The 17021-nt window shown below is 37.9% G+C and overlaps 1 protein-coding gene across 3 annotated transcripts in view; it reads left to right on the forward strand.

The window, feature by feature from the left end:
* LOC104894866 (hypothetical protein) overlaps window positions 1-17021 on the forward strand; it is a 60330-nt gene that overhangs the window by 29079 nt on the left and 14230 nt on the right. For all 3 annotated transcript variants that reach the window (XM_010681212.3, XM_048646283.1, XM_010681214.4), the window contains 24 exons: window positions 1200-1298; window positions 1427-1567; window positions 2349-2417; window positions 2676-3125; window positions 3226-3552; window positions 4219-4350; window positions 4489-4602; window positions 4715-4899; window positions 5737-5845; window positions 5912-6055; window positions 6746-7021; window positions 7480-8166; window positions 8418-8633; window positions 8987-9090; window positions 11851-12146; window positions 12270-12354; window positions 13329-14030; window positions 14111-14429; window positions 14567-14725; window positions 14813-14976; window positions 15148-15328; window positions 15397-15666; window positions 15773-15979; window positions 16766-16820. In XM_010681212.3, coding sequence (XP_010679514.1) covers window positions 1200-1298; window positions 1427-1567; window positions 2349-2417; window positions 2676-3125; window positions 3226-3552; window positions 4219-4350; window positions 4489-4602; window positions 4715-4899; window positions 5737-5845; window positions 5912-6055; window positions 6746-7021; window positions 7480-8166; window positions 8418-8633; window positions 8987-9090; window positions 11851-12146; window positions 12270-12354; window positions 13329-14030; window positions 14111-14429; window positions 14567-14725; window positions 14813-14976; window positions 15148-15328; window positions 15397-15666; window positions 15773-15979; window positions 16766-16820 — 5491 coding nt within the window. The remainder of the gene's footprint in view (window positions 1-1199; window positions 1299-1426; window positions 1568-2348; window positions 2418-2675; window positions 3126-3225; window positions 3553-4218; window positions 4351-4488; window positions 4603-4714; window positions 4900-5736; window positions 5846-5911; window positions 6056-6745; window positions 7022-7479; window positions 8167-8417; window positions 8634-8986; window positions 9091-11850; window positions 12147-12269; window positions 12355-13328; window positions 14031-14110; window positions 14430-14566; window positions 14726-14812; window positions 14977-15147; window positions 15329-15396; window positions 15667-15772; window positions 15980-16765; window positions 16821-17021) is intronic.

Here is a 17021-nt window from a genome sequence, read left to right on the forward strand (position 1 = left end):
TTGCCCTTCCTAAATCTAACTAAAACTCTCATCAATTATCCACCCACTTGGGTATTTTTGTCCTACCGCACCATCCTTTTCATTTTTTAAAAATGTGAGCCAAACCTATAAGTTGCAACTAATAAAAATTGGAGGAAGTATATTAGAATTGTTTATAGATAAAGTAACTAAATACTTTTTTCTGATTGCTAAAAGCTTTTTTAACTTCTACAAAATTTTCCGTTTTCACATTTATGTTTCTGTGTCGTTTAACACAGTTATCATGCACATAAAAAGATTTATAAACATAGCTCTAGCTTGAGGTTGTCAATCTTTTGGTGTGCAGAATTTTAATATAGGTCTTTTTATCTCATGTTTGAGGAAATTATTTGGTATCTAGCCTTCTTTCTGCATAGGATTGGTAGCTCCTTTATGCCCAGGAGAAGAATTCCTTATCAGTTGGCTCAAAATAGAAAAAGAGGGTAGGCTACGAGGACAATTTCCCTATTGTCTTGCATGTAGAGGTGCTAAGGAGCCTACCGAGTCCAAGTTTGGGATTGGTTGGCTTGGCTCGTAACAGTTGCATTCGTGCATAAATTTTCAAGTTCAACTTTCTTATAACTCAACTTAGGTTTAAAAGTTACAACTGTAAATACTCTGTACTAAGTTTTCTTTTTCTTTTTGAGTCTTTAACAAATATCGTCCAAATTTTCACCAATATGCATTGGTTACACCAATTAAAATAATACTATCCTTCCTACTTCATTATTGTATATAAGTTCTTTTTCTCTCCAGCAACAACTTCAAAACCCATTTGCATAATATTATATTTTTAGTTTATTCAGCAAACGCCGACCACATAACTATTCCTTGATGTATGTGACCATAAGTAATGAAGTAATGAGAAAGTCTTGGGGGGAACGGAGTATTCATGTCATGTTAAAGTTGAAAAATAGTCAGGGAAATATTTTGAACATGTTCGCGAGTTTCTTGTGTCGAATTTAGTGTGTTGGACTTATGGAATTTTCGATCTGAGCTTGGATTGTTCTTGGGCTAATTGGGCTCATCTGTACCTTTTCCTTTTAGAGAATTCCTCTAGCTGCATATTCAGCCACTAAAAAATTATAAAAGTAAGAAAAAGAAAAGTAAAGAGAAGAGAGAGCAGAACTAAGGGAGTAATAATATGGCTTAGCTTTGTTCTCATTAATTTCATTCTGCAGGCTTTGGAGTCCTCTAGTACATTGATTATAGAGTTTCAGAATGAGGATGACAAGAATATATGGCTTAAAGGGCTTGTAAAGGCTACATATCAAGCATCTGTAAGAACCTTCCTTTTGATTTATTAAGAGTTGATATTTCCTACTTTAATGGGATGCAGAATTTTTCAGCATAATTTTGTGATACAATGTAAAAGGCTGGACGTGTTTATTGTTGTTGTCTCATTCAGGCTCCATTATCTGACGGTCTCCTTGGAGATTCCAGTTACAGAGTAGCTGGTGTGGTTGATGCTGAAATTGCTAAGCCTAAGGCTGCTGATCTTGTCATTAATGGAACGTTGCTGGAGACCAACTTATATATTTATGGCAAGGTTTAGTCACTTTCCTCTTGAAGTTCATCCGTAACTGTTTCATTAAAGATGCTTTCGGAAATTTTTGACTAGGTTTTCTTGTGCTTCTTGCAAAATAAGGATGTGTCCAACATCTTCTTTATTAATATTTTTTTTTCTGTTTTTGCTATACTTTATTCCGTTGTAGAACTGCTGTTGCTGTTCCTTTGTTCATTTTTTGCATATTTTTATTTTTTTCTTGACACCAAGGGATCAGTTCCCAGCCGCATCACAACTACATTGTTGAATATTTTCAAGCACAGTGATATTAGATGGCGATAGCCGCAAACATCTGCATTGCCTGCAAAAGTGTTTGCACGACTGCATCCGAGATTGAAAACCTTGTGACATCAATGATTTTTTTATTTGACAACTATTAGAGTTATAAGATATCCTACTCACCCAGAGATATAACATAGAAAAACACCCAGGGGGCATCTTCATACAAAAGATGCTGTCGAATTTTTTTGTCTTTGTCACTTGGAATTCTTGAAAGAGTTTCTGGTCTTGCTAATCTGCTATGCACGATTAGAAAATGAAAAAAAGAGAGGAGAACAGTGTTTCATGAATGTTCAATAAAACAGGGCTCTCATGATTTTATCTGCTACTTTGTCTTTGAATAAGTTATTCTTTATCCCAAATTTTTTGTCCATCTTCAAAATTGTGACTTGCAATGTTATGTTATAAATTGCAATGTTTTGTTATGTTTTATTTTTGTATTTTCTTTTTGAAGAATCACTCGTTTTATGGTTTGCTTATCCAGTGTGGAGAAGAGGGCCAGGAGAAGCATGAGGAGACACTTATTATAGAGCTTATTGCTGGTGGAGGAAAGGTTTGTGTAGCTTTTATAGCTAACTGTCGATATTTCTTTGTCATCTTTCACGCCGTGCTCATGCTAAAAGTTATGTCATAGCTTACTGTTGAAAGACTTCAGTCTTTCTCCGCATAAATTTTAGTAGAGACCATCACTATAAAGAGGATTCGGGCAGCTAGTAATGATAAACTTATATTTCTAAAAAGTGGTCTATGCTGCAGAGAGCTTCTTGTCAGACTTGGTCTTTATCTTAATCTGATACTACTGCGTTTACAGGTACATGTTATCCATTCTGAAGGGAACTTAACGGTGAAAATGAAGCTTCACTCTTTGAGAATTAAGGATGAGTTGCGAGGTCGTGTGGCAACAAATCCGCAGTATCTGGCATATTCAGTTGTGACTAACGATCAAATCCTTTCCTCGCCTACATCAGTTGATCTTCAAGCTAGCCAGTCTCTCTCGTTGCTAGCTGAAGAAGAAGACATTTTTAGAGATGCTTTGCCAGAGTTCACTCTTGCACCAGATATCAGTATGCAATCACATAACCTAGAAAATTCAGAAGCTGAAGCTGAAGCTTTGCTTTTTAATCAGGATTTGGGGAAAGGAAGAGCATCCTCGTCGGAAATATTCTATGAGGCTCTTGGAAGTGACAACTCTGATTTTGTCTCGGTATCGTTTATGACCAACGATCCTAGTTCTCCAGAGTATGATGGCATCGATACACAGGTACGTTTCTCTTCTTTATCTATTTTCTCTGGGCAAAAGCTATAGTGCATACAAATTTGTAAATGTTAGAAAACTAATGTGCTGTATCCAATCTTTTCAGATGAGTATTTGTATGTCGAAGCTGGAGTTTTTTTGTAACAGGCCCACACTAGTTGCTCTGATTCAATTTGGTTTAGATACGAGTTCTGCAAACTCCGGAGGAAGTAGTGAAGTTGCAACAATGGCCTGTGAGGAGATAGAAACTACAAAAAGATTGAGAAAGCAAGACGCTGCTGATGCTTTTGTCAAGGGTTTGCTGGGCTACGGTAAAGGACGAGTAGTGTTTAAGTTGAGTATGGATGTGGATAGTGTTACTGTGTTTTTGAACCAGGAGGATGGTACTCAATTCGCTATGTTCATTCAAGAAAGTTTTATTTTGGATCTCAGAGTATGTCATCTATTATCTTTCATTTGTTTCCATAGACTCTTGCTTGGTAATTTTCTTCAATTTTCTCTTACTTGGGAATTGTATCTTTTTGAGTGTTCACCTACCTTTGATGTAGTTATTCATTATATATTTGTAAACATTTTCAACTTCATTTTAGTCATGAACTGATCTTAAAATATCTTAATGTCATATGGATTCCACTCACGCAACCTAAATCTAGGAAAACTTGTTTGCCTTGTATCATATTATGCAGTGCCCTGTCTCTAGTATAGTAGGACTTTTAATTTGATCTACTCGTCCCTGTCACGTTATCTGGAAAGGTAATTAACAGCTCACTTTTGTTGGCACAAACTGATTTTATTAGCTGAGTTCCCAGAGAATTAATATTGAGGGCTTTTCATGTATGTGTGGTTGATGTTGTACGACTGCATCTCATGAGACTCTTCCATAGTATGTTTCCAGTGGGCTGTGGTGGCAGTTGTGCAGGACCATCATGATGGCTTGGAGCTTTGATGTTATGTTGCTATTTTTTTAACTCAAATTATGGACTTAATTACGTAGCCACTGCTGTTCCTAAACAAAAGTTATGTATTAACATAAACTAATCTGTAGTTTAGTTTGCATAGGCTACACCAGTTGCAGTCTGACCCAGCTACACTTTAATAGGTCCACCCATGTTCCATATCCATTGAGGGCACTCTGGGGAACATGAGGCTTCGTGATATGTCTCTTGGCGCAGAGCATTGTTGGAATTGGCTTTGTGATATCCGCAATCCCGGTGCTGAATCACTTATTAAGGTAAATCTACTGTTTGCTTTGCTCTTCCAAGCTCTACAAGTTAGGCCCCCCAAAAGGATTTTTTTAACTTTTAAGTTCTGCGAATAATTGTCCCTCTGACTAAACATGCTGACACATTTTTATATACTACACTTTCAGTTTTCATTCAAATCTTACAGTGCTGAAGATGATGACTATGAAGGATATGATTATAGCCTTACTGGTCGTCTGTCTGCTGTTCGCATTGTTTTCCTCTACAGGTTTATCAGAGAGGTGAGTGCGAATGGGAACCTGCTTCCTTGGTCTCTGGCTATATTAGAACTGCCATGTATCAGCACTATCATAATTAAGTTCTTGCTTTTGACATTTCCAACAACTACTGCAGATGACAGTGTACTTCATGGAACTTGCAACCCCCCATAAAGAGGAAGTCATTAAGCTGGTTGATAAAGTTGGTGGTTTTGAATGGATGATTCAGAAGTATGAAATTGATGGATCCACAGCTGTAAAGCTGGATCTTTCTCTTGACACGCCGATTATAATAATTCCAAAGCATTCTACGAGTAAAGAGTTAGTACCTCATCTAAAGAGTTTGTTTTGGATGTTATTGATATTTAACATTCTCTCATTTGTTCTCTTTTATTAATTTGAGAGTGGTAGTGAAGCAAATTGTACTTGATTATGATTAGACTTGTATTCTAGTGATTCTAGAAGTCTCAAGGGGTAAATATGACATAAATTACATAATTTGAAGAACTTCTAGCAGAAGTTTCTGCACCTGATGCATCAATCAATGTCCCTTTTTTTCCGGCTTGGCTTAAATGATGCTTGGTGTGGATCAGCGCATCACAAGTCCTTGCACTAATCGCAGTAAATTTTTTTGTTCAGTTATACTAAGCCACTTCATGATGAGGCTATTCATGAGAAGCCATTTGATGTGGTAAAAGAAAAAAAAAATGACTTGGGAAATATTTGGAATTGCCTCGAATAAGAGTATTTGGGTTTCTGATGGTTAGGTTATTTTCTCAAACAACGGATTTCTCCATTCCTCCCACTAATATATACCTTTGCCGCTTCCAAACTTTGTAATTCTGGCCTTGGTTTGTCCTTTTATTCTTTTTACGAGGACACCCTTGGTCCAGATGTGCTGAACCTATTCAGAACTGAACAAAAAAAAGGGGAAATTTATCTCCTGCTTCAGGAAAGGTGAAAGGACAGGCACAAGGGTGATCCTTTTTCACATTCACAGATCTATTTTCCGTAGAGTAAACCCATCTCTTCAACTTCTTTATCAGAATTACTCGGTCCAGCTTCCACATGGTTTTGCATTCATCTCTTGTGCACACATAGAAAACTTGTTTGAGCAGCTAGGGCAGTCTCATTAATTATTTTCTTGCAATACTGCAGTTTTATGCAACTGGACTTGGGTCAGCTACAAATAAGAAATGAAATTAGTTGGCATGGATGCCCAGACAATGATCCTGCTGCTGTCCACCTTGATGTTCTTCGTGCTGAGGTGAGCTTTCCATCATGATTGTAAGATAAGCATTTAATTCTTTATTGACTTTATTTTTACCTGTAGATCCTAGGAATCAATCTATCTGTGGGAATTGATGGTTGCCTTGGAAGACCAATGATGCGTGAAGGCCATGGACTTGTTATTTGTGTCCGTCGTAGTCTGAGAGATGTTTTCAAAAAGGTTCCTACACACTCTATAGAAGTTCAGGTAAAATTTCATCCCCAGACGATGTATCAGATGAAAACTGAGTAGTGCATCAGAAGATTTTATGGTTGATTATCGAAGGGTTAGGATGCCGCTTCGAATTGTGCTGCACCATTTTTTAGATACTGACATTGACCTGAAAACTGGCAACTAGGCAGGGCTAGTTGGCTACCTTCATGCAGACTAGAAAATATCTTTGTTTCCTTTCATAAGATAGCTTTTATAAGTGATTAGTGATTTCAGAACATCGAATGATAGTGGCCATTCATGTAAACATCAATCCAGTGTAAAATGCATGAATACGATACTTTTACGGCCTATTGTTAAACAAAGCAAATTGAATGATGAGTTTAGCTGATAAATGTATTTGTTTACTTTATTCATATGTGTAACTACAACGAGTACTATACCAATATGGTATGACACGAGTAGATCAATTGTCATTCTTGTTAGACTGAGTTTTTGGGAGTAAATTGTAGGTCCCTGTACCCACAGTATCTGTGAACTGTAAACTTGTGCTTCTGTGAGATAGCATCTACTGTGACATCTCTTAATGAGTCACCAATTTTTTTCCTTTGGGCTGGAGGGTAATTACGGAAAAGGGAAGTTTCTTGGTTGCAAATTAAGTTTGTATGTTTAATGATCCTTTATGTTTTGCCATTTCTGTATGACTTACTTATATCTTGACAACAGGTTGATTCATTGCATGGTGTCATGTCAGATAGAGAGTATAATGTCATATTGAACTGTGCTTATGCAAATATATCCGAGGAACCAAGACTTCCTCCGAGCTTTCGCGCTTGCAAGTCTGATCCTGAAGATACAATGAAATTGCTGGTTGATAGGGTCAATGTGAACAGTCAAAATTTCTTATCCCGGACTGTATCAATTGTGGCTGTTGAAATTAATTATGCTCTGCTAGAATTGTGCAATGGGATCCATGAAGATTCAACCTTGGCACATATCAGCGTCAGTATCAAACTTTTGTCAACTTTTTAGGGCATGCTTTGATTGGTGGTAGGAATTATATGGGTAATGAAGACAGAATAAAGAGAAAGAAAATGAGTTGAGGTGGTGTTGGAATGAGGTAGTGATAATGCAAGGAGGAGGGAGGGAAAGGGGGGGGGGGGTTATTATTCTGGGTTTGGGGGAATACATTACTGTAGGGGGTGGTGGGTAACTATGTCCTCGAAAATGAGGCTAATTTCCCCATTCGTCCTCCTTACACAATCACCACCTTCTTCCATCTATCACCATTCACCACCTCATTCACCTTTATTCTATGTAAATTTTCTTCCATTAGTCGCCATTAACTCATTGCTACCAATCCAAGCATGCCTTTGGGGGATCTGTTTCCTCTTTAACTAGCTAACCATCCTGTTGTTTGCACATGCTTCTCATTTTATGGATCCTCTCAATATTGCCAGTTGGAAGGTCTTTGGGTGTCGTACAGAATGACTTCTTTGTCTGAAGCAGACCTCTATGTTACTATCCCCAAATTCTCTATTGTGGATGTCCGTCCTGATGCAAAACCTGAAATGCGGCTGATGCTTGGGCCATCATCCGAAGTTTGCAGACAGGCTTCTGTTTCTGCTTCTGGCAGTGGCAGTGTTCCATCTACCTCAAGTGGCAATCTTACAAGAACCCAATCAAGAGTTTCCTCTGCCTCCGATATGCCTACATCAACAATGTTTCTGTTGGACTACCGATGGAGAACAACAGCCCAATCATCAGTAGTGCGGGTCCAGCAACCAAGAGTTTTGGTTGTGCCAGATTTTCTGATTGCTGTTGCGGAATTTTTCGTCCCATCTTTAGGAGCTATAACTGGAAGGGAGGAACTGATGGATCCTAATAATGATCCCATCCGTAAGAACCACAGCATTGTACTAAATTCTGCTGTTTACAAGCAGCAAGTAGAGGTCATTCAACTGTCCCCAAGTCAACAATTGATTGCAGATGCTCCAGGGGTTGATGACTATATATATGATGGTTGTGGGAGGACAATATGTTTGAAAGAAGACAATGATCTGATAGAGAGTCAGTTTTCTGGATTTCAACCAATTGTTATAATTGGTCGTGGAAAGCGATTGCGGTTTGTGAATGTAAAAATTGAGGTAATTACATACCTGTTTGTTGAAAAATTATTAATTGAGAGACGACTTGCTATAAAATATGTAGGATATGATAGCCTGTCCTGCGTTTTGTTGTTACTGCATTCTCTGAGTAGCTACCCCTCCTTCTGTATTAGGTAGTAGCTCTTAACATCTAATTGAAATCATTATATTTTTTATATATTGATGATATGTATACTTTGGCTCACATGTATATATCTCCAAGCTGACTATTTTTGCATGTGAGTTATCAGAATGGCTCGCTCTTGAGGAAGTATACTTATTTGAGTAATGACAGCAGCTATTCAGCATCTCCAGACGATGGTGTTGACATTAAGTTTCTTGACGGTAATCTGTCTGATGAGAATAACAATTTAGATAGGGTGGATGAATCGTCTCACATATCACACATCTCTACTTGTGGAGATGTTGGCTCTAAGTCTGTACAAAGCTTTACCTTTGAGGCTCAGGTATTGTTCTGTATATTATCTACTGCCTGATGCTTGCATATGCTGTTTTACTTTATTTTTCCTTCCGTCTTGAATTCTTGCTTGGTATATGTGTTTTGCTATGTAAGCTTAGAAAGTGATGTTTGATAATGTAGCTTTCTTGTTAGCATTAGCCCTCTTTATGTAAATGGGCGACACGCCTTCTGGTGTCTTTCTTTATTAATACTGTATTACTTGTCGTAAAAGGAAAAATAAATTGTCAGTTCCCCAATCTTTTCCTTATGACTCTGTGTTCCATGAAACTATGTTGCTATTTGGGTGTCAGTATAATGCTTCTGCTAGTAACGTAAAATTATTGTTGCTACTATGTCCAGGTTGTTTCTCCTGAATTGACCTTCTATGATGGTACCAAGTCATCTTTAGATGATTCGCCATATATCGAGAAGCTAGTCCGCGCTAAATTTGATCTTAGCTTTATGTGAGTATTTGTCTTTTTCTATATATTAAAAATTATGAATCTTGCTATTTCAGAATTCAGAATCCTATGTTTGAAGTGTTAAAAAGTTCCGTTTACGAAACTTTTCATGCTGTTTCATATTTTTTTGGTTACGTGGGTCAAATTTCCTGAAGTTCTTCTAATGTCCAAGTTCAACATTTTCCCTGGTTCATATCTCTGCTGCCATCTGCATCGTTCATTTTTCCATTTCTCAAGTTCATGCGTAGAATTAATGTCCCATTTGATTTTGCAATATAACTCTAGAAAATGCAACAAGATGAGGCATCAAAATGCTTGCAACTACCAATGAAACAGGACAAGAAACATATACTCCCTTCATTCTCTTATAAATAGTTACTCTTTTCTTTTTGAGCTGTTCTTTTTTAATAGCTACACTCTTACTATTTCCTATCTAGGTATTATGGCCCAATGATTTTGACATTCTCTCTCTTGCTTTTATCACTCTCTCACCTACCTTTTTATTCTCTCTCTTGGTTTCCCACTTCCTCTAACATACTTAATCCATTTGTGTTGCTTACCCCAGAATTGAGTGGAAGAAGTAATATTCTGTGGTACAAGTGAAATTGAATGTTTAGAAAAATCTCTCGGTTGAATTGGATGAAAGGACACTTGAACTAAATACAAATTTAAGGTTGGATTGGGCTTTCCAAGTTGAAATCTAACTTCTTCTATTCAGTGAGGTGCACCAAATACGAACAAGGTTTCAAGTTCCAACAGGATGCGAGCAACAGCCTGCAGGCTTGATATATAATCATATCTTTTTCCGTCAATAAACATTCTCTCCTTGCATCAACACAGTACCCTGATCAGCCTAGTGGCTTTATTTTTGTATATAGTTGCTTGCTAAACATGGAAACAAGAAATATACGCTACTGATGTGGGTGAGGATTAACATCTGTGGAAAATTTTTGGTTGGTTGGGTAGTCAATGAGCCAGCACTAGGTAGTACAGCCACAAGGTGGACTACCATTGTGCAAGTATTTTGTATACTCAGATAGCATATAATAAGATGTAATCCTTCCTGGAAGCTTCCTTTTCCTGCCCAAATGATGTATAATTTAGGTCCATAGCAATAGTGCCTTTTGGAACTCCAAAAATCTATGGTGGCTGGAAATAACCTCAGTGCCATGTTGTGTTTCAGTCTGCTGGGTGTCATTCTGAAGATCTGGTCCTTATCTACAGTCTTCTGGGTGTCATTTTCAAGATCTGTCCCTTATCTACTTGGTAGTTGTTTATAAACGTTACTGTGGTAAAAGATTTATGTGTAATATCCATGTTAGTTGAAATTCTTGTCTGAACGTTTTTTCTGTATAAATTTCTAATACAGTGATCCATCTGTTATGTTATGGAATTACCCTACAGGCTACAAGTTACTTTTTTATATCTTTTGTGGACAACCCCAAGGACAAAGGGTATCATGCAACAAGAGCATGTGTGTGGCTTTCAAAGAGACAATTTTAGTAGGTGGAACCTTCCATCTTCAAGGCTAGTCTTTCCTCAATTTTGTGTGGGATCAGTCGCATGAACCATGGTCGGTGCACATGTTTTGTTAAACAGAATCAGAACCAGTAGCCTTCTTTTCAGTTTTCTCCTAATGTCCTTTTTAGTTTGATATATGGGAGCAGTGTATAAAAAAGCGTGCAGGCGCCAGGCGATTGATGTCAAGCACTTTTTGTGTGTTAGGCGAGGCGGTTTTAAAGAGGCGCACTCGAGGTGGAGAAAAGCGCACCGAGGCTCAATAAGACGCACCTAGGTGCATATCAAAGTGCACTGAGGCACACCAAGCCGCACAATTTCTTTTTACATTTTTGAAATTTTCATCAGTTGTGCCTCACTTCAATGAGGCGCGCCTTAGGCACCTAGGTGCACTAAGATCTCTATTGCCTCAAGGTGCCTCGGGCTTTTTAGTACATTGGATTGGAGTTCAAGATTGAGAGGACAAATTTGCTTAAGGTGTAAAACGGAGGTAGCCAACAAACTGTATCACTATATTCAGAATGTGAGAAGCCATGGATTATGAGGTTGTGCTGTGTTGTTAGGTTTGGGTTTGGAGCACCGCCATTGTTATAGCTTTTGAGGATTTAGCGAAATATCTGAAACTTATGAATGCTAAACTTGTTTATTAAATTAGATTATTCATCATTAAACAAAAGTACACTGAACCATGGAAATGTATGAAAAAAGGATTGAGCAAATGAACTATGTCAACAAAAGAAGATATAGTGATGTAAAAGTTAGAATTTTATGCTTGTAAACAACTAATATGAATGAGAAAATATTTTTGTTTAGTGATGTCGAGGGAGAAGATTCAACCAGAAAACTTTTTTTCTATTTGGTCTAGGACTTTATAGTTTAGACGAATGAAATCACAACTCCTGTATTATTAAATCGATTTTTGCTAACATGGTTTGTTATCAATGTTTTTCCGTACATTTCCTTAGTGCGGACTGCCTTTTTTTAATATGATCTACAGATTGGTCTCAATGTAACCTTTTTCTGTGATGCAAAATGAGTTCTTTCTTCACAAAATATTTGACGGTGTGCTCATTGTGATGCATGCCAAATATAATGTCAGATTAAGAGGACAACACCTAGAATTTCCCAATTACTTTTCAGTCTTTCAGCTCTCACATGGTGGTTTATTCACTGCCATTTATGACTCTCTTCAACATTAATTCTTTGTGATGTTTACTTTCTTCGTTGACAATTCTTTCTGCTCAGGTACGCATCACAGGAAGATGGTACATGGATTCGTGCTCTGCTAAAAGACTTAACTATCGAGGCTGGATCAGGACTTATTGTTCTTACACCTGTAGATGTTTCAGGAGGTTATACCTCAGTGAAAGACAAAACCAATATGTCTCTCTCATCCACGGATATCCACTTGCATCTTTCTCTTAGTGTCATATCTCTCTTACTGAACCTCCAAAATCAGGTAGCTGGTGCACTACAGTTTGGAGATGCTAATCCTTTGGCACCCTGTACTAACTTTGAACGTTTATGGGTGTCTCCTAAAGGTATTTGAACTGAACCCATATTTTTTCTGTGGTCATGAATTTCTGTCAGTTATTTCATGCCAGCTTTATAGTTAATTAGAAGATCATATGTTTTGCTTTTTTAAGCCCACTGCTTTTTTACAGATAACAGATCTCAGTGCAGCCTCACATTTTGGAGGCCTCGTGCTCCTTCAAATTATGTCATCCTGGGAGATTGTGTCACATCAAGGTAATAAGGTGAAATGGATTTGTTTTTGAAGCATCGGACATGACATGTTTCCAGTTGCACCTTAATATTCGTTTTTGTGCATATTTTCAGAGTGTCTAGCACAAGTTTTTTGTGTTTGGAGATTTCTCTTTAGCACTGATTTTGAATTTAGGAACGATTTTCCGTTCATGAAGATTATGGTTATTCCAGAGTACCAGCTGTCATCCAGATTCTAACAATACAGAAAAAAGAAAAATTCCTGCCACTTTGTGTATCAGACAAGGAGAACCCTTGGAAAGCCCTATGAGCATCATCCTATAGTAAAGCTAGAAAAACTACTCTGCCAAAAAAGATTTAGCTAGATTCCTGATTTTGGAAGTTTCTGTTGTTCAGCTCCATTGTAATCATCGAAACAGTGGCAAAATAGCTAACTACCACATAACTTTCCTGGTGTTTTCTTTTAGCCTTCTCATGGACCTTATACTGTCAACTATTTTTGCATCTTAGCTTTTTTACCTTGTACTGGCAAAGTGACTAGCATTGTGATCCGCATTTTCTGGTCCTGATCTGTATCCTCTGGTCGTGCTTGCCTATCCTTTCAAAACTCTTTCCTGTTCTCTTGATGTTCTTGCTTTCCTTTTATGATGTTGACTACCATTAACAGTTAATTTATTAAAGTAAGTATGATGGGATAATATGGGATAAAAAATAAATCCACTTGGTTTCAGACTTGGTACAACCCAAAGTCATTGTTCTATTTGGTTTTCACAACCAAAAAACTATTCAAAAGGTCTACAAGAAGATCAAAAAATAAGCCTCGATTAATTGACATTTCCATGGAATTCTCATTTTCCCTGAATTGTACTTTCTTCATATGCAATATGGCTTCTTTAAACATCACCAGATAAGTGTGGGGACTGGAAGCAGTGGCCGGTGTTAGTTGTTTTTGACTGTTTGCACATCCCTAATCATGGTAAATTGTGATGTATTTTCAGGTCAATTCCTCCTTCACAAGCAATGATGGCAGTGTGCAATACTTATGGACGTGTTAGGAAACCACTGGGATTCCAATTGATTGGATTGCTTTCTAAAATTTTAGAAATGAATGAAACCGAAGACTCTGTAGATGGAAAGAGTGAATGTTCTCTATGGTTTCCAATCGCACCTCCAGGTTACACAGCCTTAGGTTGTGCAGTTAATGTGGGAGACCAACCCCCACCAAATTATGCTGTTTACTGCATACGGTCTGATCTTGTAGTGTCGACAACGTATTCAGAATGTTTGTTTAATATGCCATCCAATCCTTCCTTACCATCTGGTTTTAGCATTTGGCGTCTAGATAACATTCTTGGCTCTTTTTATTCTCATCCTTCTGTTGACTGTCCTTCCAAAGATTTTTGCTACGACCTGATGCCTTGTCTTAAATGGAGGGCGTTTCGACACCGTCCATCTTCAAAGCCTGCTCCACAGCTCTGCCATGACGATGAACCTGCAGTTTCTCAGGAAAGCAGGCAAAATTCAAGCTCCAGTGGATGGAACATCCTGAGATCTCGAGTTTCACACAAATGTTTCATGTCAGTCCCAAACTTTGAGAGAATCTGGTGGGACAAAGGTGGGGAGTTTCGACGGGCAGTGTCAATTTGGAGGCCTATACCTCGACCTGGTTATGCCATTTTGGGTGATTGCATAACTGATGGGTCTGTTTCCGTAACCCTCCATAAACTAATTTGGTCAATGATATCATAGATGTTTATATATATTATACTTGTCTTCTCAGGTTAGAGCCACCTACTCTTGGGATTATCTTCTTGGCTGACAATCCAGAAATCTCCGCAAAGCCAGTCAAATTCACGAAAGTTTCTCATGTTTTTGGCAAAGGTGTAGATGAAGCTTTCTTTTGGTATCCAATTGCTCCCCCAGGCTATGCTGCAATGGGATGTATTGTCACTAGAACAGATGAGCCACCAAGAGTCGAATCATTTTGCTGTCCTAGAATAGATCTTGTTGGTCCTGCCAGTATAATTGAGGTTCCTGTTTCTAGATCTTCAAGTCTAAAAACATCGCAGTGTTGGAGTATTTGGAAAGTTGAGAATCAGGTAAAATATATTGTTTTTAAGTTCATTCATTTGAGTTTTTCTTCTTTGCAGCTTATTCCTATCTGGTGATTCTTGTAATAACTCAGGGTGCTGAATCTTTATAGATTTAACTTTTATCACTCTGTTTTTATGGTTAGGCTTCGACATTTCTGGCACGTTCTGATCTGAAAAAGCCATCAAGTCGCTTGGCACTCTCGATTGGTGATTCAGTGAAGCCAAAGGCACGAGAGAATGTGACATCTGAGATGAAGCTGGGATGTTTATCTCTCACTATTCTAGATAGCTTGGGTGGAATGGTGAGCTGAGATATTCTGAAGCACTATATAATAGATTATGTTTCTTCCATGTATCTCTCTTGATTGCGATTCATCATTATCTTTCAGATGACACCATTTCTGGACATGACCTTCACCACTATCAAGCTTGTAGCCCATGGCCGTTTTGAAGGGATGAGTTCAGTTCTTGTTTGTTCAATGGCGGCATCAACATTTAATACACAGTTGGAGGCTTGGGAACCCCTTGTGGAGCCATTTGATGGAATCTTCAAGTAATAGTTTGTGGTTTCAATATATTGTTCGACTCATGTTTACTTTATATTTGATCTACTGTGGTCAACCACAAAGATATTCATCTTTTTACTGATTTTTCCTTGATGCCTTTCGATTTCTTGATTATTGTCAACTTCCTTTGAGCTGACCTTTATTTCTCTGCTTTGAAGGTTCGACACTTATGATACCAGTAGTCATCAAACTTCGGGACTTGGGAAGACACTGCGCATCGCAGCAACCACCATCTTAAATCTGAATGTTAGTGCTGCCAGTCTTGATAGTTTTGCAGAGGCTGTTGTTTCTTGGAAAAGGCAGAGAGAACTTGAACAGAAAGTATCAAAGTTAAATGAGGTATGATAATAGCTAGAGATTGTGTGTAGTGGCTATTAAAGGAAATCTTATGGCTCAGCCTCTCGCAGGAAGTTGCGCTTCATCAAAGAGACAAAGATGATTCAACTCTTTCGGCATTAGATGAAGATGATTTTCAGACTGTAGTCATAGAAAATAAGCTTGGGTGTGATATTTATGTCAAGAAGCTAGAGCAAAACTCCGACACAGTTGAACTTCTACAAGATAATGGCTCCACCGCCGTCTGGCTTCCACCTCCTAGGTTTTCAGATAGATTAAATGTCACAGACAAAAATGGGGAAGCTCGTTATTACGTTGCTGTCAGAGTATCAGAAGCAAAGGTATTGTAGGCTCGCAAATTTACTAGTTTTCGCTTTTGACATACTATGATCATCTCCTTCACAGTTCAAGCATTTAAAGATCCGACTTCGCTCTGAAATTTTGCAGGATATACCCATGGCTGATGACGGCAATAGCCATAATTTCTTCTGTGCTTTGCGGCTTGTTGTGGACAACCCACCAACTGATCAACAGAAGATTTTCCCTCAGAGTGCGCGGACTAAATGTGTTAAACCATTATTAACGAAAGTTCAGGATGCTGATGTGGGCACTGCCAAGTGGGATGAGCTATTCATCTTTGAAGTTCCGCAAAAGGTATCTTTGCAAATTGTCAGTACTCATATATGATATTGTGCCTTTTCACTTGCCTATTGAAAACGAAGTTCAGAGCTTACTAGCCATATTATTTCCTTGTACGATATCTTGTGCATCCTCTTGTAGAATCTTATTGACTGGAGCAGTTTAGACTTAAATATTCAAATCTAAATGTAAAGCTTCAACTCCTAGAATAACTGAATATAAACTATCCCCGTACTATTTGTGTCCCCATGTTATAACTTGTACCAATGTTTTTAACTACAGAGATGAAGTCTTAGCAGCTATATAAATACCATTTGCAGTTTATTGGAGAGCTGATAAATTATAGTGCCTGTAGCCGATAAATTATTTTTGAATCTGGCATCTGAGATGACAGGTACCTACTAAGCACGGAAAGCTGAGGGGGCTATGTTTACCCGGAATATTATGCATACAGAAGTACTAGAAAATTCGTAAGAAACAAACAATTGAATTTTTGATATGGTTTTCCAAACATATCTAACTGCAAAAAACCAAAATAGAAAAGAAGGTAAAGCCTCAAAATCATACATGACACTCCCCAAAAATACCCTATTGCTTGTCCTAATGCTCTCTCACACGTGCTGCTAATTATAGATGAATCACATCACAGTGGTTCGAGAGGATGACTTCGTTTTTTCCTTGGCTGATTTTTTCCATATTGGTGATACCCACTTTCTTTGAATACCAATATTTACTTGTGAAAATTAAGAGGGGGTAATTTTCTATATCATTTGTTTTCTTGATCGAACTGGTGATTTGCAGGGTACTGCTAAACTGGAAGTGGAGGTCACCAACCTTGCTGCCAAAGCTGGAAAAGGCATGTATTTCTTGTATCTTTTTTTTTCTTTAATGTTTTGTGTAACTTAGCTATTAAATATTCTGTTTATTTATCTGTAGAAATTTATCAGTTGTATTTTTGGGGTTGTAGATGGTTTAGAAACACGGCTGAGTCGATTTGGTTCAGTCATATTGGAAATGTTTCAACTTTGGCGAACCAAAGTTGATCGTTTCAAACCGG

Source organism: Beta vulgaris, chromosome 6 (assembly GCF_026745355.1).
Source record: "Beta vulgaris subsp. vulgaris cultivar EL10 chromosome 6, EL10.2, whole genome shotgun sequence".
NCBI lineage: Eukaryota > Viridiplantae > Streptophyta > Magnoliopsida > Caryophyllales > Amaranthaceae > Beta > Beta vulgaris.